Source organism: Hakea prostrata, chromosome 10 (genome assembly GCF_041222555.1).
Source record: "Hakea prostrata isolate BN-2017 chromosome 10, UWA_Hpros_2, whole genome shotgun sequence".
Taxonomy (NCBI): domain Eukaryota; kingdom Viridiplantae; phylum Streptophyta; class Magnoliopsida; order Proteales; family Proteaceae; genus Hakea; species Hakea prostrata.
In genome coordinates, this window is record NC_142609.1 from 28,232,473 (window position 1) to 28,259,985 (window position 27,513).

General features: G+C 40.4%; 1 protein-coding gene across 3 annotated transcripts; it reads left to right on the top strand.

The window, feature by feature from the left end:
* Positions 1-27,513, top strand: LOC149002412 (FAD-dependent oxidoreductase family protein). Of its 3 annotated transcripts, none has more exons than XM_089136248.1 (5): positions 1-692; positions 1,675-1,956; positions 2,088-2,524; positions 9,515-9,674; positions 27,199-27,513. In XM_089136248.1, the coding sequence occupies exons 1-5, from the start codon at positions 408-410 to the stop codon at positions 27,355-27,357; spliced, it is 1,323 nt and encodes a 440-aa protein (XP_088992374.1). In that variant the 5' UTR covers positions 1-407; the 3' UTR covers positions 27,358-27,513. The 3 variants fall into 3 exon arrangements, with proteins under 3 accessions (XP_088992374.1, XP_088992376.1, XP_088992375.1); XM_089136250.1 differs by lacking the exon at positions 27,199-27,513 and adding an exon at positions 10,061-11,362 and having other exon boundaries at positions 2-692; XM_089136249.1 differs by having other exon boundaries at positions 3-692; positions 27,016-27,289.

Sequence of the window (27,513 nt, forward strand, 5' to 3'; positions counted from 1 at the left end):
TTAGAAAGTATCGGAAAGTTTAAAACTTTCATAAAATCATCTGTTCATGTAGGCTTCCGTTTTTCTCTTTTGCCCCTTTTGGTTTTCCAATTTGCACTCGCTGATTCACCTCCCAGTCATCAGGTCCGATCGATTCTCTCCAGTGTTGTCTCACAGCTTCTCTTTCCAATCTGATTGTGTCCGTCGCATCAGGAAATCCCATTGTCTCAGGCCACGGTCGTCGGCAGCTTTCTTCAGGGGAAGAATCAAATGCATAGTGCTTCAGGCTGCTACGCACCCTCAGATTTTCTGTTGGCTAAAAACATACTAGATAGATAATATGGATAAGCTGCACTGACGATGAAACAATTCGGAAGAACTCGAGAAACAGGGAAGGCACAGCAATTCAGACTAATTCCCATCTGAAGATGCTGCGATCTACTCTTAGAACATTAAATAATGGCATTAGAAAAACACCTCGATTCGGCGGACCAAAGTATTTGTGTACTGTTTCCGATAAAATCCCCAAAGAAACAGTAGATTGTGTTGTGATTGGCGCAGGGGTGGTTGGAATTGCTGTGGCGAGAGAGCTTGCATTGAAGGGTAGAGAAGTTTTGGTCATCGAATCTGCTTCCACTTTCGGGACTGGAACTAGTTCTCGCAACAGTGAAGTCATCCACGCTGGTATTTATTACCCCCGCAACTCACTCAAGGTAGTCAATTCCCCGTTATCAATTTCTTTTTTGCAGTGAAGTTAGAGGAACTTGTTTGTGGTTTCTTTCTTCCCAGCATGATTCTTTTTGTTTCCCCTTGGACTTTCACCTAAAAAAAAGAAGAATACTTTTGTGTTTAATTTGGGAATTTCTTTCACTGAAGACACTTCTATCTCAATCATCAATAAATCTTGTAGTTGATTTCGTCTTTTTTTCTTTTTGGTATTAGCGTGGTTGATAATGAAAGAGTTAACTTCTAGAAAATTAGATTTCAAAAGAACAGGAAAGAAACTTATCATTGAACTCCTCCCCCGAGTTGGGAATTAGCAGATGTACAGAACAAGGAAAAATATGGGAAAGGTTGTCTTCAGACTCTTCACAACATTTCCATAGATTGCTCACTTTACAAGAAAGGGAATAAATCCTTGCGACCACCCAAGCTCCTAACCACACCCCTCCTCCCCATACTTTGCTTAGCTAAGGGAGGTAAAAGTCAAAACATAGAGCAAAAAATATATCAAAGTTACAATGTTAATAGGCATGTGCCTAGAATGTCCTCATAACAGCTGCTTCAAAATCATTGGCCTTAACAATTCCTGAATTACCATGGCTTGTTGAAACCTGAGTAAGCTGTAGTTGCCAGCTCATCAATTTCTTCTCCACATCATGTTTGATACTTTCTTTTTTCCCAATTTGTTTGATGCATCCAGGTTAGTACAGGCTTGATGCTTACATCTCCTTTCAAGTCAAATAGAGTTTTCTTGACGAAACATGAACCTTTTAAACTTAATTAACACGTTAGTTTTTAAAATCTTTGTAGTCATTTTTTAGGTCATCTCCAAAGTGTCCAGTGTAACAAACTGGAAATTAGCTGTCCAAGGTTAACATTACCAAAACCCAATTGGATATTTGGGCAGATTAAAATCTCCCACCACCTATGAATATCATCTCTACTTAGGACTCAATCTCAATCTTCATGCAGGCAACTTTTTGTGTAAGAGGGAAAGAATTACTTTACAAGTATTGCTCTGATCATGGGGTTCCTCATAAGCGAATTGGCAAATTAATAGTTGCCACAGGATCTTCAGAGATTCCCAAATTAAATGATATATTGTGCCGTGGAATAGATAATGGAGTTAATGATCTAAGGATGATGGAGGGATCTGAGGCTATGCAAATGGAACCAGAACTTCAGTGTACAAAGGCTTTGTTCTCACCATCTACTGGGATAGTTGATTCTCATTCCCTCATGCTGTCCTTGATGGTATACTGTTTCAACTTACTTATCCATCTTTGGTGAAGCTCAAAACAGATCCTGCTTCATATTTTTGGATTATCACCTTTTGTAATTATAATCTCATTTACACTAGAAAGGTAATGCCTTTGTGGTTCCAGGGAGAAGCTGAGAATCATGGGACAACTTTCGTCTATGATACTACCGTAATTGGGGGCCACCTTGATGGAAATCGAATTCACCTCTACACTGCTGAAAAGAAGGATCTTGATGAGTCTGTTGAGAAATTTCCACCCCAACCAGCACTTGTCCTGATCCCCAAGCTTGTAGTGAATTCAGGAGGTTTAAGTGCATCATCCATTGCCAAAAGATTCATTGGCCTTGCAAGTGGAGTTGTTCCTCCTACTTATTATGCTCGTGGTTGCTACTTTACCCTTTCAAACACTCGACTTTCTCCTTTTAAACATTTGATCTATCCTATTCCTGAGGATGGTGGTTTTGGAGTGCATGTTACATTGGACATGGACGGTCGAGTCAAATTTGGCCCAGACGTTGAATGGATTAATGGTATAGATGACATATCCAGCTTCTTGAACAAGTAAAGCCAGCATCTTTCTCTCTAAGCTCACCATTCAGAATTTATAGTGTTTAATGCATCATATATTTTTTATATGCAGCAATCATCATAAAAAACATTGAAATAACTTGTTGCTTGTGTCTCGGTGGATAGCTACTTATCGTCCTTTTTTTTTGAAAGAAGAAAATAATATTCTTCATTTTCTTACCTATTTCGTTATTTTTTAGAGTTGAAAGCCTAGTAATTACACTGGAAAAGGTAACTGATTTGATAGTTCCAATTATACTTGGATTAGGCTGGAATTTGAGGAGAGAAGAAGAGAGGAAGTGAGGAAACTGTGCATGATATACATGTGGAGCTTCACTGTCAATCGTGAAGGCTCCCTAAGCTTTCTTCCTTTATTATAGCAACCAAATACATCAGTTGAGAAGTAGAGTAGAATTAGATTTCAGAATAAGAAAGTAGACAAGGATTTGGAGTCCAAAACTCATTCGAAATCTAGCTCTAGACCTATCGAGAATTAGCATTAGTTCTCAACAGCCATTAATTATGCCCTTTTTGTCGCAGCAGCCATAGTTTATTTCGTTTTATCCCTTGTTCCGAACACTCCCCCTCAAACTGGAGCATTATATATTATTCATGTCCAGCTTGCTTCAAATGTAATCAACCTTTGCACTTCCAAAGCCTTAGTGAGCACATCTGCTAGTTGCTCCCTTGTGTGAACATGGCTGGGAGATATCAACCCTTGTTGTAGCTTCTCACGAACAAATAACAGTCAACTTCAATGTGTTTTGTGTATTCATGGAACACAGGGTTTGATGCTATATGAATAGCTGTTTAGTTATCACACCATGGTAATACTTATCAACAAAACCAAACTCTCTAAGTAGCTGTCTGATCCACATTAGTTCACAAGTAATTTGTGCCATCGCATGATACTCTGACTCTGCACTTAATCTAGCAACCACGGTTTGTTTCTTGCTCTTCCGTGACACTAGATTGCCTCCAATGGAAGTACATTAACCAGTGGTAGAAGTATATCTCCTATCAACTGGAAAAACTGCCCAATGAGCATCTAAAAATCCTTCCTCATTTCGATGACCATGATCCAAATATAGTACCCCACGTCCAAGAGCACTTTTGAGATACCTCAAAAATCCTCATAACTGCATACAAATGAGCTGTCTTAAGAGCAGACATAAATTGACTTATGACACTGACGGGAAAGGTAATGTCAGGTCTCGACGTCTCATTACCGTTAAGTAATTCAATTTGCTGACCAACCTTTGATTCTTTTGAGGGTCATCTAGAATTTTTCCATCGTCTAGCATAAGTGTCAATTGGGTCCATGGGAATTTATAGTGATTGGATGCAAGCATCCCTGTTTCTGACAACAGATCAATAACATATTTCCGCTGTGACAGAAAAATACCTTTTTTGAATAGTGCTACCTCAATACCCAAAAATATTTGAGTCAGTCCAAAGTTTTGGTCTAAAATGCTGCAAGTGAATCTTTAGCTCTTCTATTTCTGCAGAGTCAACTCCAGTAATAACAATGTCATCAACATACACAGTCAAAAATAGTTTCCTAGCCATGGAATGATGGAAGCAAAAGTGATCACTCCCACTCCTAGTCAGCCCAAAGTCAGTTACCCTAAAAGTAAAATGTCCATGCTCTAGGTGATTGTCTTAGTCCATATAGAGATTTCTAGAGTTTACATACCAAACCACTCTCCCCCTGGCAACAAACCAAGGAGGTTGCTCCGTATAGGCTTTCTCTTAGAGATCACCATGATAGAAAGCGTTCTTCGGATCCAACTTGTTAGAAAATAAGCTTTAGTGAATCCGAACAGTGCTGGAAGAAGGAAAAGAACAAAGGAGAAGAAGAGGAAGAATATGAGAGAAGAACCACACAAAGGCTTGCTATTCTAACAAAGTAAAACTAGAATCGCAGGCTTCTTTTATTTATAGAATTTATGTGCTAAGCATACAACTTGAGAGACGAGAAACTTGTCGTTTAAAACGGAAATAAAAATTACAACTCATGGACAGAATTTTCTAGTCTTCTAACTCCTAAAATCTGTCCAAAATATAAACTACAGAGAAATGGAAGTTCATAAATTAGTAACTAACAGAAAATAGAAACTATGCTTTCTAAAACTCCCAAAACTTGTGTACTAAGGTTCCTACACTAGAAATAGAAAGTAATGTAGCATATCTAAAAAAGGAAACAACCATTAAGGCATGCTTGTGCACCAAGGCAACAGCCTCGGTGCTTATGTGTATTCTTCAACACTCCCCCTTAAGTTGGAGCATACAAGTCTCTTATACCCAGCTTGTGACAAATAGACTGAAAACTAGACCTGAATAGAGCTTTAGTAAATAAGTTAGCTAGCTGATCAGCAGAATCCACAAAAGGAGTCTCAATCAGTTTCTTCTTGATTGCATCACGGGCAAAGTGACAGTCTACCTTTATATGCTTTGTCTTCTCATGGAACACTCGGTTACTAGTATTAGTAGTAGCTTGATTATCACAGAACATCTTCATAGGGACAGAGATTGGAAATCCCATTTCCTCCAACAAAGAGCGAAGCCATATTAACTCGCCAGCCGTGTGGGCTATAGCTAGTAGATTGGTGATTAGCTAAAGATCCTGCCCAGTCTGCATCTAAAAAGGAAACCAAATCCATACACCGATTTGGTCGATAGATGAGCCCTTTCCTGGTTACACTCTTGAGATACTGAAGTACTCTCATTATAGCATCCTAATGGGCCTTCCTAGGAGAATGCATAAACTGACTCAACACACCAACAAAATAAGAAATATCAGGATGAGTAACGGTGAGATAAATAGCTTCCCAATAAGACTCTTGTAACGATGGACATCATTTAACAAGTCACCATCATCTAGTCCTAATCTCAACTAAGGATCTATGAGAATGTTAGGAGGTTTAGATGCAAGCATGTCAAGTTTCGTTAAAAGATCCAACACATACTTTCTTTGTGATAAACTAACTTCTTGTTTGCTACGAATTACCTCGATTCCTAAGAAATATTGTAAATTACCCAAGTCTTTAATTTATAAGTACTTCTGGAAGTGTGCCTTGACTGTATCAATAACCCTAATATCATTGCCTGAAAGAATAATAATCAACTTAAATTGCTATAATGACAACACTAGCATCATGTGATCTAACAAAAAATAAAGTAATCAAAATAACATTGGACAAATCCAAAAGATTCCATTGTCTTGCTAAACTTCTCAAACCAAGCCTACGGATACTATTTTGAGATAGCGAGACGAGAGGAGAGGCGAGATCTGCGAGATGAGAGATCTCGCCACATCTCGCTTCTCGCCATATCTCGGCGAGATCTCGCCTCTCTCTCGCTGCAACCATAAAAACTTGCCAAAAACTTGATTTTTGGCCGGAATTTGTTGGGGATTCAACTTCTAAACATCTTTAATACATCTACAACATCAAATTATCATCATTCAAGCTTATTTCAACTAGATTTTCAACAAAGGTAAGATTTTCCCCCAAATTTGAATTTTTTTCAAATAGAATGTTCTACAATGAGTGTGTAAGTCTAATGTAAATATATGTTGATCCACAAGCTTTGATCTACACTTTCATGGAAACCAATTTAATGTGACATTTAAAACGATATGTGACATACTACAGTGATGAGTTGACATACTACAAATTCAGTTGATGCAGAATGCTGAGTGATACTCTTGCTGTCTTGTAGTCTTGTAATCTTATTACTCACATACTCTTGTGATTGTGAACTTATGGATTATGATTTATGACTTACTAGAAGTCTAAAACTTCTTATGGTTGTAAAATTTTGAAGACATTTAAGTTCTTTAATAGTTTGATGTGTAATGTATTTGATACTTTATAGTTGATAACATGAATTACTTGATATCTCTACATTACATGTTGTCTAACCTTGCATTTCACAGCACTTTGATTTTACACATAGGGTCGACTTAGAAGACATACTTAGGGTTATTTTCTCACAAATCTAAGCCCACCAATGTGTTCAAAAGGCCTTAAATAGGCTAAATACCAAATTTCAGCCCAACCGGGGCCCTAAAACCCACCGAGATTACACCAAATTTTTGGTAGATCTCGACCAAGATCTCGCCATCTCGGTCGAGATCTCGCTATTTTGGAGTGGCGAGATCTCGCTCGAGAGCGAGATCTCTCACCATGAGTCCATAGATGGCTTTATGAAGCCTACAAACTTGAGCATTATCCTCCCCCTGAGCAACAGACCCTAGAGGTTACTCCATATAAGCCTCTTCATTGAGGTCACCATACAAGAACACATTTTTTATGTCAAGCTAAAAGAGAGGCCAATCATACTTAACAACTAAAGATATCAACACACAGACATAATTAATTCTAGCCACATGAGAAAAAGTCTTAAGTAGTCCACACCATACGTTTGTATATAGCCTTTAGCCACCAAACAAGGCTTGAGCTGTTCAACTGTACCATCAGAATGATATTTAACAATATATACCCACAAACAAAGGACCATATCTTTTCTGGGGGCAAGTTAACCAATGACCATGTATGATGAGACTATAAAGCATCCATTTCCACATCCATGACAACTTTCCAGGCAGGGTTTTTAAGGGCCTTATTATGATGGGTTGGAATACGAATGGCAAATAGAAAAAGGGCAACACAACGAAAGTTGGGAGGTAGATGAGTAATAGATACATAATTAGCAACATGATAAATGATACTAGAATGTAAAGTGCAAGTATGAGTACCTTTTCTTAAGCCAATGGGTAAGTCATCTGAAGTATGAGCAAGATCTCCACTAGAAGTATCTGCCAGTGGAGAGGATATAAAGGGAACTTCTGTAAGACCAGCTTTAATCTCCACTACAGGATGGCTGCCGGTGTCAATAGGAGGAATTATACTATCCACAATACTTTCCGTCAACTTATGTCTCTGTAGATAAACCTATAAAGAGACACTGTCATTTGAAGGAACTAAAGATGGAATGGGAGGAGCATCATTCAAAACATGATTTTCATCAGATAAAGATGGACTAGTATAATATGAGGTGTCCTAAAAAAAAGTCACATTGGCACTTACAAATTGTTTTCGGTGAATAGGATCATAAGACCGAAAACCTTTCTGAGTACAAGAGTACCCAAGAAAAATACACTTAACAAATCGGGGAGAAAGTTTATCCATAGTATGTGATATGTGAACAAAACAAAAACAATAAAAAAATTTGGGTGGAACTAAAAATGGTTCTCCATTTGGAAAAACAATTGAAAAAAGGAGATATGTCAGAAAGTAAAGTTATAGGCATTTGGTTAATTGAATGACCAGCAGTTCAAACTGCATAACACCAGTAACTCTTGGGAACATTTATTTGAATTAAAAGAGCACGTGCAACCTTCAAGAGGTGGTGATTTTTGTTTTCGGCCACTCCATTTTGTTGGGGGAAGTGCATGAACAACTGTTTTGATGAATCATTTCAAGAGAGTCACAAAAATTGGATATATAATTTTGTACATATTCTAGAGCATTATCTGATATAAAAACTTTAACAGAAAAAAATTGAGTATTTATTTCATGAATAAAACTCTTAAATATGGACAAGAATTCAGTCCGATCCTTTAAAAGATACAACCATGTAAGACATGAAAAGTCGTCCACAAAAGTAACAAAATACCGAAAACCATGCCTATTACTAACTCTACAAAGACCCTAAATATCTGAATGAATTAAAGAAAACAAAGACTCACTATGAGGGATAGAGCATAGAGGGATAGGTGGCACGAGCGCTTCCTCAACTCACACAACTCACAATGTAATCTAGACACTTGACTTTAAAGAAGGAAATAAAATTAGAAAGCAGAATAAAAAGTAGAGAAGGATTTGGAGTCCAAAACTCATTTGAACTCCAGCTCCAGACATGTGGAGAATTAGCGCTAGCAGCTAGTTCTCGACAGCCATTAGGCATGCCCTTTTTACCCCACAGCCAGGTTTAGTCCCATTTTACCCTAACAATACTATTGCATTAATTATTTCGTTCCTCTTTGACTTAATTCCATTTCTTAGACAAAATAATACAAGGGCACAAATGGGAAGCACTGATTTATGCTGTAAATTGCTTTTACAGACCTTTGCCCAGGACTAACTTTAGAACTTCACTTAAACCCCTTAACATGCCATATATGTTCCAGGGTTAGGGCATATTCATGGACTTGAGTGGCCCATGTCCAGGCAGTAAAGCTTGATGGCACATTCAGTGAGTAGCTAGCTGTCCTATGGAGCTATGTGTCCTCCACTGACCATCTGTTAATTGACTTGTAGCTTGGAATAGAAATATAACAAATTCTGAGGCTACCATTAAGAAGTTTTTCCAGTTAAATGGAATTTTGTTGAATTATTTAGTAGAACAGAGATATTCTTTTGATTCCTTTGCTTTGCAAGTGTTAAGATATTGGGACTTACAAGTTTTGTATAGTCCCTGCATCAGTTAAATTCTGCCCTTGGTTGGGTCTTGCAAGCAATGATTTTGCTAGTTTTCATGGAAGTCAAGCTTAGTTCAAGAACTCGAAAAACTCGAGAAACTTGATCTGTTCATGACAAATAGTAATCGAGTTTAAAAGATGCCAAGCTTCAAAATCGTCTCTTCGAGATTACAGCTTGAAGTTTTTTTGCTTTGGATGGGGAGGGCAGGGTGGAATAACTTTGTGATATGCTAGCTCTCTTGATACCTGCTTTCATATTGTTTCCACTTGTTTGCCATGCAATGTGTGGGTCCCTATAAATGACACAAGAGAAGGATCCTAGTCCTGTTTCTTTGTCAGTAAAGATGGCTTAGAGACTAATTCTTCATATCGATCTGCAAGGAATGTACCAGATCTGTTGTATATGTTTTAAAGATATATTACATAATTGCGTTAAAATATTTTTCTCTAGGAATTACCCTGTTCATGGAGACTTACCTTTCTCTTTCCCTTTTCAGGTTTGACTATTCTGTCTCTGCTGATCGAGCCCAGAGTTTTTATGCAAAAATAAGAAGATACTTCCCTAATCTGAAAGATGCATCTCTGGAGCCAGGATATGCAGGGATCCGACCAAAGCTTACTGGTCCTAGACTGTCTCCAGCTGATTTTGTTGTACAGGTCTTCTCCATGAACAACTTACACACTGATTCTGTATTTAGTTCTATATTCATGTCGCTCTGTAGTTGCTAGGGTAGTACTTGATCTCATATAATATCTGTCTTAACAGTTGTCATAATCATAAAACTTACTCAAGATTGTACTTCTCAAATAACAAGGAGATACTTGTGGGCCTGAATTGCTGATGTGGTATGATAATATAGTGTCTGTTAAAATCACCCAAATGATATCACACAATATCAATACTTTACTTGTTTGATAGACAGATGTCATAATGCCATAATGGAGCTAAGAATTCCAATCACACAATTAGGACACTTACACTACTGGGGTTTATATATAAAGAGGAGGGAGTAGTGATTTAATACCTTTGTAGTCTGATGCAGATCCGGGAGCAAATAGCCCTTCTTTTCTTAGAAAACAAGGCCTGCACTGGTATGGGTGGGGCATCCATTCGCTAGATTTACCTTGTAATCAGTCAACTTCATGGACCTAAAAGAGGGGTACATGTGTTGGTATCTCACGTACTTCGTTTATTTCTGGTTTATTTGTTTGAAATTTTTGGTCCATCTTAATCAAGAGCTTATAAATCTTTTCCTTTTATCTAGTATATGCAATTAGGGTTGTTTTACAACCTTCATGCATGGGAGAGCTACAACAACAAGAAGAAGCCTTTTCCCAACTAAATGGGGTAGGCTACATGAATCCTTGCTTTCCAATCAGCTCTGTTTGAGGCCATACTAGATATGAGGTGATGCAGGGGAAACCCTAGAAACTAGGGGACCTAAAAGGGCTGGTTACAAGTCTTTTAGGTTAGCAGTTATTCATGGAAGGTAATAAATAAAGAGGGAACAGCAGCAGCTATAATCTGATAAACATGCAAATTTGACAATCATAGCATAGTACAACACAACTAGGTAAGTCTCCATGAACAGGGATCAACTAGGGAAACATTGACTAAAGAAGGATCAACTAGGGAAACATGGGGACAGGGATCATGGCATTGTAACCCTAATTTGAGTTCAAGATTATCAAGAATTCCTAAAGAATAATTACTGTCCTAGTCAAGATCCTACGTCTAACAGTAAAATGCAGCAAATAACAATACAAAGGACCATAGAATGAATGGAAATGTACCTACTGTAGAAATAGGAAAAGTGGGATAGGGAATAATTAACGAAAGATAACAAAGAAAAATTCCTGCTGGTTCTTGACAAGGCTGCAAAACAGTAATTAGGATATTAACTATAAAAAAAATATGTGTAGGCTTCAATCTGCTAGAATAAGGGAAACCAGAATTAGAAGAGAAACAAGATTAAGGAAAGGAAAACTATGCTGCTACACTGTCAAACAGGGAAAAGAAGAAGAAGAAAGAAAGATAAAGAAGAAAAATACAAGAAACAAAAAGAGTGAAAGCATGCAGCGGGGGTGGAATGGGAGACTGTCGAAGAGAAAGAAGAGAAAGAAGAGAAAGAAGAGAGAGGAAAAGAAAGAACAAGAGAAAATATTTGGCAGAAGGACCACCATAGAGATGTGCAGGGCAGAAGAAGAAGAGAAAGTACAGCAAGAAGAGCCAGACTGAAGAGAGAAGAGGGTGGGGGCCAGAATCAAGTAAGAAAGGAAAGAAACAGGGGAGGGGAAGCTTACCATAAGGGAAGAAGAGAGCTCAATGACCTCAGGAGAGAAAATTTCCAAGAAGTCTTGCATATAATTTTTCTTTTTATTTTAATTTCATTCACTCATAATTTGATTCTCCATTACAAGGTCTTTAGTGAAAAAAAAAATAAAAAAAATCATCCCTACCCGACAATTAAAATTCCCAATGAAACCCTAAATGGCTCACCATACATATCTTATACTTAGGGTCAAAAGTGCAAAACCCCAAAGTACACTTAGGTAAAAATAATCCATGCATCAACCCAAAACCCAATTAAATTGAAATAACCCAACATTGAACCAAATCAAACCAAACCAACCCACAAAAGACTCAAAAACATCAAATTTGACTTAAATAAACCCATAAAATTGCCTAAGGGCAATGCCCACGTCAAACCATAGGATTCTAGCAACCTGGTAGCCTCTAAACTCATCGTCGACCAACATAGGTGCTGCCTAGCTTATCTCTATATCGGTGTTGTTGGTAGATGTGAAACTAGCACCTAAAACTATTGTCCTCATCAACTCTCCTCGACTTGGGAGAATTCACCTCTGGTGAATAAAGACTCTAGTAGTACTCAAGTATGTTTGAGTTAAGTCGTTGTAGCTCCTCAATGGTGACCCAAGTGCTATCGGTCTGAAAATGACCACATCACTTGACTAACAACTCTTCAGAATCTCCCTCTCGTGTAGCTGTAACTCTCTCATAAAGGATCTCCTCAATTGCTTCAATTCTTTTGTGAATTTTGGCATAGGTGGTACTAATCTAGTGGGGAGCAAAGGGGTTTGAGAAACAGGGTCATCAAGGATGAAAGGAAGGGTATCAAAGGTCATCTGGATAAAGATGCAAGAGGAGTCTTATGGATGGTGATGAACTCCTCCACATAAAAATATTACTGATTCCTATGTTATCTGGTAGATTAAGGACATATACATTAGCCCCTATTCTCTTTAGAACCACAAATGGCCTACACTAGGAGCATGTAGTTTGCTCGCTTTCCCTTTAGGGAAACGGTGTAGTCTAATCCTAACAATCAATGTATATCTCCTTTTTGAAACTCTTTGCAGTTGTCAATGCACATTGGCTCTAGTTATATTGATCATTACTCAGCAATATTCACTATCTTATAGCTGCATGTAAATCAAATATGTGTTGTGCTAAAGACTCAGTTGATGGGGAAGCCTTAGAGCTGGGCATAACTAGAATAAGGTCTATGGCCCTAGGTTGGTTTCCAAAATCAAACCTCAAAAGGTGACTGACTAGTGGTTCAGTTCCTGGAATTGTTATAGCCAAACTTGGCCTGGGTAAGGATACGATCCCAACTAGTAAAGTACTTTGAGTACTCTCCTATGAGGCGATGTAACGAATTCCGTGGACTCCTATTAACAACCTTGGTCTAACCATTGGTTTGGGGTCAAATGCACAGGAAAAATGGAGTTTGGTACCCATCATCCTCCATAGAGTCCTTCAAAAGTAACTGGTAAACTTAACATTTCTATCAGATACTATGTGTTATACCAGATTTTCTTGGACCACCGAACCGGAATGAACCGTCTGGTTTGGTGCATCTTGCTTTGACCTAGTTCAATCATCAATGAACTTGGAAGGAATGAGTTAGCGTATGCTATTTGAAAAGTGGCTTCCCCTTGAGACCACCCTCATGGCACCGCCACGTGGAAATGAGGACATGGCAATATGGACGTCCAAAAGAGGTCGTCATAAATGTCACTTCCCTGCCAAAGTGGGAGAAGACTTAAACAATTTGCGTCTGGCCAGAAGCACATCAGAGCATTAAATGTAACATTCAATGCTCTGCTCCACTATCTTAAGTACTCAATGCTCACCAGAGGGGTACAAAATCATTCTAATCCCCTTAAGATTGCTTCTTGATGATCTGTCTAGATGTTAAGTGTTGACATGTCAAATCAAAAGGTTTCATAAATCCAGATCTTTGATAATATATGGGGCCAAGTGTATCAAGTTTTCAGCTTCTCTAGAAAGATTTAGACCTTGGCTTCTCCAACAAGTTAGGTGTGGCATGCAATCTAGGTCCTCTATCTCGCATATGCTAATCTAAGGAGGAAGGTTAGTCTTCTCCAAAGGGGTAACATGAAACCTCACTATAAATGCCAAGGATCCAAAGGAAAAGGTAAGCCAAGATAAGTCTTGCATTAATTCTCTTGCAACTACCTAAGGAATCTAGAGTTCTTTGAGCTTAACTCCTCACCAAGAGGAATTGTGTTGTCCGGAATCTGACTAGATCGTCTGAGGTAGCTTCCCGTCCACAGAGGCAGCCCACTCTCACAATTTTTGTTGTTTGCAGATAGCTGGTTCACGACAGACTTAGGTTGTCTTTGAACCAACCTAAGAGAGGACAGGTTTAGGAGTTAATATTTGGCGTCATCTGTGGGAAAGATAGTCGTCTCTTACCTTGTGTTTTACTTGGTTAAGCAAAGATGGCAGGAGATAATTCAGATTACAATGGTTCCAAGTCTCAAAAACGTCCACGTGGGAAGAAGAAGGCAAGTAGCCAAAAAGAGGGAGCCTCAAAAGATACCTCAAACTGGCCATCACGTGAGACGTAACTCCCTGAATATGGGACAACAACAATTGTAGGACTTCCCTTGTAGGGAGCTACATCAACCCGTGTGTGTGATCTGGTTCTAGCACGGGCGCTACAAGCAAAGATGATGGATATGATGAGTTCCTTCCAAATGATGGTAAACCAGTGGAGTCAGCTTATGCCTCCAGCAGGTCCAACTATAGTCTTGCTTGAAAAAATGGTTCCCTCCCCTATCGATCGTCAAGATGGGGCCCAGGGAGATGGAGTGCCTTTGTTCCCCTTTATCTCAGCCAAAAACAAGCAAGATGATTGTAGGAAGGATCATTATGATGGAGGCCATCGCTAGTTTTCAATAGATTGGGCACTCAGCATGATAGACAGTCATTTCCCAGAGCCACTACTAAAGGGCATCAACTCCCTGAGGTCAGGAAGGCTCCCAGGGAGCGTTCAGCTGAATCAAATGCCTCTATGGTGGCTGATGAAGGGTCTAAAGCCTCACCGGTGAGACATGACGACCATCTCTATTAGCAGTATAGACATAAATGATTGTCTCTACCAGCTTGATAAGAAGGTCCCAGATGAAATATAGTTGGTTCTCAATCAATATCCCTTTGTTCTTGAGATTATGGCAACTCCTCTACCTGTGGGTTTTTGCACTCCTACCTTCACAATATATGATAGGACAACAAATCCGATGGCTCATATTAGTCATTTTAATTCCATCATGACGACAGGAGGAGATCCTATAAAGTGTAGATGCTTTGCTGCAACTTTGACAGGTCCAACCACAACTTGGTACTCACATCTACCAAGGCACTCCATCCATAACTTCACTGAATTGGGTTATGCCTATGTTGCTCGTTTTAAGAGTGGGATCAAGAAAGATAAGACAAAAGACAACCTTTTAGCATTAAAGCAAGGGCGTTCTGAGTCGATTTGTGAGTTCATAACTCGTTTCAACAACATCTCAATCTTGATCAATGACTTCTATGACAAGGTGGCTTTCACCGCATTCAAAAGAGCCGTTACCAATGAAAAAATGGTGACTTCCATAGTGGAGAGAATGCCCAAGACTTTGGTTGAACTTCTAGATTTGGGGTATGAGATGGTGACAGTGGAAGAAGTCATGGAGGCAAATCAGAGTGATTATAAAGATAGAGAGAAGCCCTTCAAGCAAACTGTTTGAGAGGAAAACTTTAGGCCAAGACCCCTAAGAAGAGAGCAGAAAGGAAGCAAGAATGGTGAAGCAAGCATATTGATGATGATGATGAGGAGGCCTTTACTCCTCTCAATAGGTCACGATCTGCCATTTTAATGTAGATACAAGACACAAGTTTATTGAAGAGACCCGTAAAGTTACATGCTACCCCAGAAAATAAGGCCAATATGACAAAGTACTATCTCTATCACAAGGACAAAGGGCATTATACTAATGATTACCGCATGCTCAAGTTCGATATATAGAAGTTAATTGCTGGGGAACACTTGAACCAGTACGTTAAGTCTGGCCATCAAGGAGAAAGATCCCTGCTAAGGAGACACAGCAGAACTCCTCCTAGGCAAAGGGATGAATCTAAAGGGAAGGCCCCAACAACTTCCCGAGACGAGGATCTTCCTAAGATCAATACGATATTTGGGAGACCAACTCCTGAGTCTCTCTGCCAAGCTAAGAGGAGTATGCATGTGATAGGTGCCATTGAGCCCTCCAAGAACACACATTTTATTCACTATAAACCTATCACTTTTGCTGAAAAAGAGTTGGTGGATGTTCGCACTCCACACGATGATGCCATAGTCATCAAGGTCAGATTGGCTAACCATATGGTCTATAGAGAATTGGTGGACACTGGATCATTAATAGATATTTTATCTCTAGATGCTTTCCGTCACCTTGAGATAGATCAGGAGGCCTTAACTCCAAGTGCAACCGTTCTTTATGTGTTTGCGGGAAGTTTAACCACTGCGGAAGGAAATATCCAACTTGATCTAACAATGGGGACGTCTCCCTGTCAAGTGACATTGCCAACCATGTTTATGGTCATGCACAATATTTCAGCTTATAACATCATTCTAGGGAGGTCAACCCTAAGTGTATTGGGGGCTATAGTCTCTCCTAGGCACATGGTGATCAAGTTTCCAACTGAGGAAGGTGTTGGCATCCGTAAGACTAATTAAAGACAATTTGGGAATTACTACTTCAACTTCATCCGTAACAACCATCAATGCCAGTTGGTGGCATGGCGTTGACAGTTGAGGTACGCAATGATAGAGATGAAAGCCAAATGCAGAGAGTGGATCCAGTGGAAAGTCTTCAGAGAATCCTGTTAAGTGTTTCCATCCCAGAGCGTGGCACCATGATAGGTTATAAGCAAGGGGAGGAGTTCAAGTAGAAGCTTGCAGCATTCTTGGCAAAAAATGTAGACATTTTTGCTCGGTCAGCAAAAGATATTCCAGGAATTGATCGAAGTGTAGCTGAGCATAAATTGTGGATTGATAAGGGGATAACACCAATTATCCAAAAAAGGAGGAATTTCTCCCTTGAGAAGCATCAAGCCATTCAAACAGAAGTTGATAAGCTAGAGAAATCTAGTTTCATTTAACCCATTGAATGTCCCATGTGGCTAGCAAACGTTGTGATGGTGAAGAAAGCAAATGAGAAGTGGAGGATGTGTATAAATTATACAAAACTCAACAAAGCATGTCCTAAGGATTGTTATCCGCTCCCTAGAATTAATTTGTTGATTGATGCCACTGCTTGTCACGAAGTATTGAGCTTCATGGATTCTTGCTCAGGGTACAACCAGATTCTCATAAATCCAGAAGATGAGGTTTATACAGCCTTCATGACCAACAAAGAAAGTTACGATTACATTGTTATGCCATTTAGTCTAAAAAATGCTAGAGCCACTTATCAAAGAGCTGTAAACGAGATCTTTTGCCAACAAATTGGGCGTAACATGGAATTTTATGTCGATGACATGTTGGTGAGAAGTGTAAGCGAAGAGATTATATCAGCAATTTGGCAGAAGTCTTTGGGGTCCTCAGAGCGCAAAAAATGTGTTTCAACCTCGAAAAGTGTGCTTTTGGAGTTTATTCTAGAAAGTTTCTAGGCTTCATGGTTTTAGATTGTGGCATTGAGGCTAATCGAGAGAAAATTAGGGCCATTCTTAAAATGCAGCCCCCAAGAATGATGAAGGAGATTCAATGTTTAACCGAAAGAATAGCTGCTCTCAACCACTTCATCTCATGCTTTGGAGATAAGAGCCTGCCTTTCTTTGCAGCTTTAAAGTCTCTCAACACAATGAAGGGATAGCTTGGAATGAAAAGTGTTAGAAGGCTTTTAAAGATCTTAAGTTTAAGTTGAGTACTTCACCTTTGCTTAGATGCCCACTCCCTGGGGTGGAACTTTTCTTGTATTTGGCAACTTTAAGTTGCCTAATGTTGTAAGCTTAGTTTTAATTCAAGAAGAGAAGGGCATCCAAAAGCCTATTTATTGTGTATCCCATATCTTACTTGAGTTTGAGTCTAGATACCCTGAAATAGAAAAGCAAGCCCTTGCTGTAATGGTATCCATTAGGAAGCTCAGACCATACTTTCAAGCTCATCCAATAATTGTTTTAACCAATGTCCCCTTTAAGAAGATCCTACACCAACCAGATTTGGCTGGTAGAATGGTGTCTTGGGCGATAAGATTTGAGTGAATACCACATTGATTTTAAACCAAGGACAACTATCAAATGCCAAGCTTTAGCTGATTTCGTGATGGAATCCTCTATTGGATGGACCTCATTTCAAGAGTCTGAGACATCCTTAGAAACCTAGACACTTTTTGTTAATGGAGCTAGTAGCAAGGAGTGGAGCTGGTCTAGTGTTGCAGAGCCCAAATGCCTTCACAATCAACTATGCACTTCGTTTCACTTTCCTAACAACCAACAATGTTGCTGAGTATGAGGCTTTGGTGGCTGGCCTGCGATTAGCAAAGTCTATATGTGTCAAGAGTATTGCAATTTATAGTGATTCACAGCTCATAATGAACCAAGTCCAGGAAACTTATGACACCAGAGAGGGAAGAATGTCATAATATCTAACCAAAGTTAATGAGTTGAGGGGTCATTTCTTGAACTTTTGTCATCAATTAAATCCCCAGGGAAAGTAATGCTAAGGCTGTTGTATTAGCTAAGTTGGCTTCTGCTGGGTTTGAAGATATTGAGGCATCATTTATCAAGAAGTACTTTAGGAACCAAGTATTGAGGAGTTAGAATTGATGGATATAGATGAAGGGGAGCCATCTTGGATGGATCCTTTAATCTCTTTCCTCAAGAATGATTATTTGCCAGAAGATAAAGAACAAGCTCGTACCATCAGAGGATAAATTCACAATGGTGAAGAGGGCTCTCTACAAATGGTCAATTGAGGGACCTCTCATATAGTGTGTAGGACCAGCAGGGGCTCAATACGCCTTAGCTGAGGTACATGAGGACATTTGGACATTTGTGGAGGACATATAGGGGCCAAGGCCTTGGCTTTCAAAATTCTAAGGCAAGGAATTTGTTGGCCAACCATGCTTAAAGATACCTAGGGCTATGTGCAAAGCTGCATACTTTGTCAGGTCCATTCACTTGTCCAGAGGACCCCAACAATACCATTGGTATCAATTTTAAGTCCAAATCCTTTCACAAGGTGGGGAATGGACATACTGGGTCCTTTTCCCCCTATATCAACTGGAAGAAGGTTCTTTATAGTTGCCATTGACTATTTCACTAAGTGGGTAGAAATTGGACCTGTGGCCTCCATCACAGAAAAGAAAATGAAGAAGTTCACTTTAACAAAGATCATTTACAGGTTTGGTCTTCCAAAGATGCTCATAACAAACAATGGAACTCAGTTTGATAATCCAACTTTTAAGGAGTTTTGTCAGAAGTATCAAATTGATTTCAGAAGAGTAGCAGTTGCCTATCTGCAATGTAATGGTCAAGTTGAAATCACCCAAAAGGACCTTACTTGATGGAATTAAGAGGCGGTTGGATGAAAGCAGTAAGCAGTGGCTGGAAGAGTTATATCATGTACTATGGGTGTATAGAACTTCTTCAAGAACTCCGATAGGGGAGACCCTTTTAAGCTGTCCTATGTCACTGATGCCTTGGTTCCTGTGGAGGTGTTAGCAGGTTCTCTTTGGTCATCTCAATATAGTAAGGAGGCGAATGAAGAATGTATTAGAGCTAATTTGGAAGTTTTAAAAGAAGTTTGGGAAGCCGCTTTCTACTGGAATGTAGCTTACCAAAAAAGAGTTGCCAAAGTACAACTCTAGAGTATGGAACAGGACTTTCTGAAGAGGTGACCTAGTGCTCCGCCAAGCTGATATTTCTAATCCTAGGGGGAGAAATAAGTTATCTCCACGCTGGGAAGGTCCTTGTCTGGTGGTTCGTGAGCTTCAGCTGGGAACTTATAAGCTTACAAATCCGACGACCGAAAAGCCACTTGCTCGTGCATGGAATGCCATGCATTTGAGAAAATTCTATCAATAAAATTATGACAAAGACAAGTTACTTTTTGGCATATTTCTTGCTCCGTGAAGTGACTATTCAAAATCTCACCGGATACATGCACTTAGTGAATTTTGGTTCTTACTTTATTATTCTTTCTACCATTTGTCTGATAGTTATTTGGTGTACCAAGTTATCTTGTCTAAGAGAAAAAAGCAATCTTGATGGAATAGTACAACCCAAGGCCAAAACAGTTCACACAATACTCATGGAGATGATCAAAGACTTGTTGATATTAAGGTGTAAATTTGATTTACAATGAAGAACAAACTTTACATTACAAAGAGAAGTATTGATACAACAACAACAACTAAAAAAAAAAGCATAGAAGTCTATGGTTGATCATTCAGTAGCAGGAGCATCAGCAGTAGGTGTATTGGCAGCAACAAACACATTGGAGGAAGCAGCAGGGTTCTCTTCAGTTTGCTCAGCCCCTTCCTCAGGAAGACCTTCTTCCATTATATCTAGGAAAGGAATGGAAGGAGTCAATCCATCAAGAAAGGGATCAAAAGGCATAGGAGGGGGAGCTTCTTCAGAGGTTGGAGGAGCAGAACTTGATGCAGCTGCTGAGGGAGTCATCCAGCTGAAGACAAAGATGTTCAGTCTTGTACAAGTGCTGGCATCAAAAGGAAAGGGGAAGAACTGTTTGAGGACTTCTTCAGGGAGCTTCTCCACCATGATTGAAAAGGCAGTGTCCAGGCCTTGCACAAAGCCTGGCATGGCTGCCTTAACAATCTCATCTTTATAAGTTTGGGATCCCCTGAAGTCGTTCAACACCCTTTCCTCCAGAGAAGACGCCAATTCCTTCAATTCAAAAACTTGATGGTGAACACCCTGGAGCTCCTCTTCTATAGATCTCTTCTCAGACTCTAGTCTTGCGTTTTGAGAAGTAACATAGGCATTTTCCCTCTGGAGTCTTCCCACCTCAAGCTCCATATTCTCCACATCCTTTACTTTCTTGGCAAGGTTTGATTCAGCCCTTGCCTTTGCAGAGAGAGCAGTGTCCTTGGCCTTAATGGCCTCAACCTTAGCTTTTTGGGCCTCCTCTTTCCCCTTCTTGTGGTACTCAGTGTTGGTTCGAAGCTCCCCTAACTTCTTATTTTTGACCTCTAGCTCTTTGGTGACCTCCTCCAGCTTAGTTGACGAGTCCATACACTTCATTGTCAACTCAACAACCTCCTTGTAGGCAACAACTTCCTTATTTAGCTTGTCCACCTCAGCATTGAGACTGTGGCTCCTCTTCAAGATCTCATCAATTTGGCCAGTCAATGAATTAGTATTTTTGCAAAGGCAAGTGGGAAGTCAAAGATGAATTATAACTAAAGATGCTTTTCTATGTAAATTTTGTGGCAGAAGAAACACTTACATAGCCACCAGAGATTGCAGGGAACCCATGGATGTCTCTTGCCATCTCCTCTAGCCAAAAGGAGTGGTGGCATTCTCCAACCATTGCCTGCACTTGAAGGAGTCTCCCTGAACAATGGCTCTGTCTAAAATGAGCCACTGAGGAGTCCATTTTGGGAGAGCTGAAGTCTCTCCTCTTAGGGCAGTGGCTCGTGCAGTCCTGAGGGTCGTGCTCCTATATGAGGCAACTGCCCTAGGTGCCATAGCCGATGTTGATGTTGCTGCTGTTGAAGGTGGAGTTGTTGCTGTTGCTGTTGTTGTTGTTGTTGTGGTTGGCGTTGTTGATGGACTTCTAGCACTGGGAGGTGCCAAGGTCCTCCTAGATAAGGCCATCCTTGCTGAAGAGGAGGGGGCTACACTCCCTTAGGACCCAACAGTTGGTACGCCCTTACGTTTGTGGGCCCTCCAGGATGTGACCTCCCAATTGTACCCTTCAAAGATCCTTTGGCCCCTCTGTAGGGTGGAAGATCTAGTGTGCCATCAGATTAGGCCCTAGGCTCTGTGGTCCTTACCACTTTCTCTTTCCCCCTTCTGGGTGATGGTGCATGCTTGCGCCCTTCTAGGACTTAAACTGGGGTAGGGGTCCGGGAAGTGACCTGCCTGGAAGCAGTGACCCCTTGTTGTTGCAGGGCTCCTCCCGTCTTCTCAAAGGCAACCCTTACAACGTCCTGCTCAGCCTCCTGGTCCAAATCAATCAATGTCTACATTGTGGACTTTGGCTACTGGGCTGAGGAGGATGCTAGGATCAATAGGAGGACCAGCCCAAGTCTCCCTCGTCTTGTCACACTAGTCTTTTGTAGCAGCTTGAGCCACCATGTACGAGAGCAACAGAGCTTGACGGTCAGCCATTACAGACCTGCAAGTAAACGTAATAGTTAGATATCATCTTCCACAATTGAGAAAGGGAGAAAAGCTAGAAGGCAAGGGAGCTCACCGTCCATAATCCCCCATATCATCAAGGGAACAGCAAAGTCCATCTCCTTGCCATGGACAGGAACCCCCTTGCATTGGACAAACTTCTGGTAGATGATCTCCTCCTCCACTGACAGGGTGGCTTGAAGTTGATCTTCCTCAGCCTACTTGTAGTGTAGGTAGGCCATTCAACTATGGCGCAGTCCTGAGGGGGGAGGTAAGCAACATACCTATCCCTCCAACCTTTGTTATTGGAGGCCAGGGTGTCCTCTTCGGACACCGTGAACTTAACGGTGGTTGTTACTCTTTTACTAAAACTGTGCCACCCCTCACGCTTCACTATCTTCGATGTGAAGATCCAACAGAAAGCATTCAGGTTTAATTCAACCTTCATGTTATGATAGTACCCTATAAACCCCAACTAAGCTTCTCCACCCATTAGGTACAAGCATCCCAGGGTTCAAATTATAGTGATACAGTACCCACGTCACAAAGGGGTGGAAAGGTACCCGCATTCCTCCTAGCATTGAATTAGAACACAAGGGAAACTCTTTTTCCCTTAATAGGAAAGCTCTCTCAAAAGGCCCAGGAATTCTAAGCTGGAAGTCTGAAGGGATTTGGAAGGTGCTCTTCATCAATTCCAGGTGTTGGGGACGAAGGAGACTAAGGAAATATAGAAAGCCAAACTTAGCATTGAAGCTAGAATGCCTATTGTCTAATGGGGTTTGGAAGTCTGCTAAGCAGGATGCACCCAACTCAATAGTGCCTTCAGAAGAGGCCTTGCCTAGTCACCCAATTCGCTTTCTGAGGCAGGTTTTGAAGGTTGGGATGGAAAGTCACCCACAAAGGGGTCCCCCTTAATCCCAACTTCCTTCCAGGGCTCTTCGGGAAGCTTAAGGTTCCCTTGGGTGTCATACTTCTTAACTAGTCTCTTACCCATTGGACTAACACTGGAAACTTACTGGTAAAAAGAAGAAGATCTAGTGAAGACGCAGGAACTGGATTTATAGCTTGATAATTTTTTAATGAAAGCACCAGATCATTGCGGATCAACAGCTGCCAACGAAGCAACGTTTCCCCTTCCTCATAATGTTAAGTTGTTGGGAGAACGTGGTCACGTGGGTGGCGCCTGGAGTTATGCACACATTGCTTCACTTATTGACATAATTGTCAAGGGATTAGTTAAGGACGTTCAAAAAGCAGTTCTGACAGTTTAAGTTATCGTCCACAACACGTTGGATCAAAAAGCGCCAAGAAGCTACTTCTTGAATTGGATCTTAGTGCCCCAAATCCGGGAACTAAGGGGGCTTATGTTATATCAGATTTTCCTAGATTGCCAAACCGGAATGAACTATCCGGATTGGTGCATCTTACTTTGACCCAGTTCAGTGAACTTGAAAGGAATGAGTTGGCGTATACTGTCCGAAAAATTGACTTCCCCTTGAGACCATCCTCATGGCACCACCACGTGGAAATGAGAACATGGCGGCAGGGATGTCCAAAAGAGGTCGTGATGAAAATGTCACTTCCCAACCAAAGTGGGGAGAAGACGTAAAACAACTTGCATCAAGCCACAAGCACATCATAGCACTAAATGTAGCATTTAATGCTCTGCTCCACTATCTTAAGTACTCAATGCTCACCAGAGGGGTACAAGTTCATCCTAATCCCCTTGATATTGCTTCCTAAGGATCTGTCTAGAGGTTAAGTGTTGACACATCAAATCAAAAGGTTATGTAAATCCAGATCTTTGAGAATATCTTGGGCTAGGTGTATCAAGTTTTCAGCTTCTCTAGGAAGATTTGGACCTTAGCTTCTCTAACAAGTTAGGCGTGGCATGCAATCTACGCCCTCTATATCGCATATGCTAATCTAAGGAGGAAGATTAGTCTTCTCCAAAGGGGTAACATAAAACCTCATTATAAGTGCCAAGGATCTAAAGGAGAAGCTAAGCCAAGATAAGTCTTGCATTAATTCTCCTGCAACCACCCAAGGAATCTAGAGTTCTTTGAGCTTTAACTCCTCACCAAGAGGAATTGTATTGTCCGGAATCTGACTAGATTGTTTGAGGTGGCTTCCCTTCCCGTCCACATAGGCAGCCCACTCTCACAATTTTGTTGTTTGTTGATAGCTGGTTCACGACTGACTTAGGTTGTCTTTGATCCAACCTAGGAGAGGACAAGTTCAGGAGCAACACTACGGTATGAGGCAACCCATGGTATTTGACAAGCTCATGAAAAAAGAGTTTAGCAACAACTAACGCCTTGTAGGTCTTAGAATGGGGAATGAAATGGGCCATCTTTGAGAAGCAATCTATTACCACAAATATAGGGTCATGTCCTCTTGAAGTCCTCAGAATGCCAGGCACAAAGTCCATACTAAGGTCTTATCATTGGGCATGTGTTACACATAGGGGAGTGTACAATCCAATTGTTCAGTATCTATTCTTAGCAGTCCGAGATGTCTTACATTTACTTACTACCCTAGCAACATCTCTCTTAAGCCCTGGCCGGTAGAATTGGTTGTCTACTAGGCTATTTGTCTTGTCTTTGACCAAAGTGACCAGCAACTCCCCCAACATGCAATTCTTAGATTAGGAAATCTCAAAGCAAGGTCCTAGCGTTTCAAAGTTTGGTTCATTTGAAAATGAAACCATCTCTCAATAGGTAAATTGAGCGGCTAATAGGAGGATCTCCGGTCAGGGAAGTGAATGTCTCACTAAAATCAAGGCAAGTGGGGTACTGGTTCTTGATTCGCTCAAATCCTATAACCTCAACACTCGTTTGAAGTAGTGTACTCATCCAACTTGTGGCATTTGTACGGAAAAGGTACTTATTGACCCGGCTTAGTGCATCGGCAGTAATATTCTTAACACCAGTGAAATGTTTGAGTCAAAGGTGTACCCTTGTAGAAATTCAACCCACTTGGGTGTGTTTGATTTTGCTTCCTTTAGGCACCAACGTGTTTCAGGGCCTGGTGATCGAAGAATGACACAAACTGTTGCAGTAAGAAATAATGGAGCTAATAGCTCAAGGCCTGTGGACAACCATATAGAATTCCTTGTCATAAGTGGAATAGCATTGCCTAGCTTCATATAAGCTTCTCACCAAAGTATGCAACAGGATGTCCTTCTTGACTTAGGATACCACCTACTCCAATGCTAGACGCATCACAATTGACTTCAAGGACCTTGGAGAAATTTAGAAGATGTAGGACTGGAGCCTCCGTCATTAACTTCTTGATCTTTTTAAAGGCCTTCTCAGTACTTTTAGTCCATTGAAGCTCCTTTTCATGCAATCTGTGATAGGCGACATAAGGGAAATAAACCAGTAGATGAACCTTTTATAGAAGGTGGCTAAACGATGGAAGCTCAGCCCATGCCAGCAGACAGGGCAAAGATGAATCCGAATTCATCTTCTTGTTGCTAATTCAAACATGCTTTCGTGTTCAATGTTTCCCATTCTGGAGGACACATCAACAGCAGTTAAGGAAGGAAAAGCTTCTAAGGTGAAGGAATTCTAATCACAATCAGAAAGTGTGACATATGCATGTTATGTTGAGGATGCACATTACTGTCTGCAACTATACGAAGTGTGGTGGTAGAGAAATCATGTAGTTGGTGGGCACCTCTCATTATTTTATAACCCATGAGAATCCCCGCCTCTCAAATTATTATTCCATCACATTCATTTACCCTGATCAACCAGTGTCAGCTCTCTTTCTATTGTGCAGGTTTTATAGATATGTTTCTAATGCAGTCTTCATGGTAGTCCAAGCAAGGCAGCAAGCACTCTAGGTTGCTCTAAAATAGTAGCAGTTCTGCCCAATTTCAGGTACAGCTCTCAGTGAATGTTTAGGGACTTCTTGGGGGGGTATTTTGGGTAGTGACTCCAGAAGTAGACTTGATAAAGGGGAGTATAGGATCCACTGAGATCTGGAGAGGTTTGGGTAAGTTTGACTTTTCCTAGGTTGAGTGATTCTTCGGATTCCTGGTCAATAGCCTCCTAGGATTCAGATGAGGCTTAGATTTGGATTGAGCACTGGCCTTAGGGTTCTGAATGTTCACCAAAAATCAATAAATTCTAATATTGGGAAGGTAGGTTTTTAATTGGACAACAGTTGGGAGGACGCAGTGCAGGTTTAATGGCTGCCAAACAGAAAATGAAAGTAAAATTGAAGGGGGAAATAGAGAAGGTTCCAAACATGATCCTAGCCTGCATAAGAAACTCCTCAAACGAGCTTGTTTGACCGACACAAGAGGTAGCTGCCTAGTAGCTCCAAAGGTCCCAGTCCTCAGCATTATGTAGTCCAACTCCAAGTCATTTCTCTCTCCCATAGAGAAAATGACAACAACAGCTCTTAAGCTTCAATTGCAATTTAATATTCCAAAATCAAATCTGACTTTGTTTTCTCACCAGGGGCTTCAAATAAACACTGTACAAAAGAGTACTCAAGGGATTTAGAAACCATAATAGAAAGGGGCTGTCTTGCATGGGAGTGAAGAGTCTTATTATGATTCTTAACTAACTTCTAGAAAGCCTAGTTGACTAACCCAAATTAAATGCAAATTAAATGGCCTAACCAAACTAACATAAAAGACATAAAGATAAGACCTAATATAAACTTGATATGGGAAACTTTCATACTCAAACCCATTTTCCCTTGTTTTAGGTCCATGATGTTGGTCAATTACAAGGAAAACCCTGCCCATGAAGGCCCAACCCATACATCTAGGTTGTTTTCTGAGAAAGAAGGCCTCTTTGCTGCAAGATCTGTATCATTTTCACACTTCACTAGGTCAGTGAGCTAGAGACTAGATGCCCAGGTCCATCCATTTCACACTCTTTGTCTCAATGACAATCAAAAAGACAGAATATGCAGACAAGCATAAAGATTGAAGCCTATTTGGACATGCCAAGTGGATAAAAAAAGTGTTAGTTTATGACACCACCATAATGATGAGACATTCTATACCATTTTACCTTTGGTTTGAGATACAGTTGAAATGACCCTAGGTGTCAATTTTACGACTCTTCAGAGACATTGCATAAGAAATACACTCAGTAGAAAAGAAGAAAAAAGGGGGGGGGGGGTTGGAGAGGTTGACCTCCTCTGCATAAAACTTGGATTTGGTTTTTCTATGTTTTTATGCCTGTAATCACCTGTCAGGAAGCAGTGTTGGTAGATATATGACGTTTTTCTCCTGTATTCCTGTCTCTCTCAACTACTGATTCCATCTATCATCATAATACATTTGTGCAGGGGGAGGACATTCATGGGGTACCTGGTCTGGTAAACCTTTTTGGGATAGAGTCACCAGGCCTAACTTCGAGTCTTGCAATTGCTGAATACATTGCTGCAAAATTCTTGAAATGATACTTTACCAAGAAATTCCATGCTTGTATATTCTTGCAATAAATTCAATGGCAAGTTATATTTTGACAGATCATTGCCAGGCTTTTGCATGGGGCCGACGAGTGCTTGTGCAGGTGCATCAATAGCATGGTATTTCTTGATTTCAGGTATTTAGGTGCCATTTCATGTGGTCCTGTGTCTATAATGTGTAACCTACTTGCAGCCTGGTATGGATCTTTTTCCCTATAGCTAAATATAGTTTTTTTTTAATGCGGATCTCAAGATTGTGTTCTTTATCTCACTCGTATCTATCGGTTTTTCCTTGTTAGAACAATATAAGAAGTAGCCTTACAAAATTATCTCCAATTGATTATCTTACATTGTATCAATTGAAATAGTAACCTG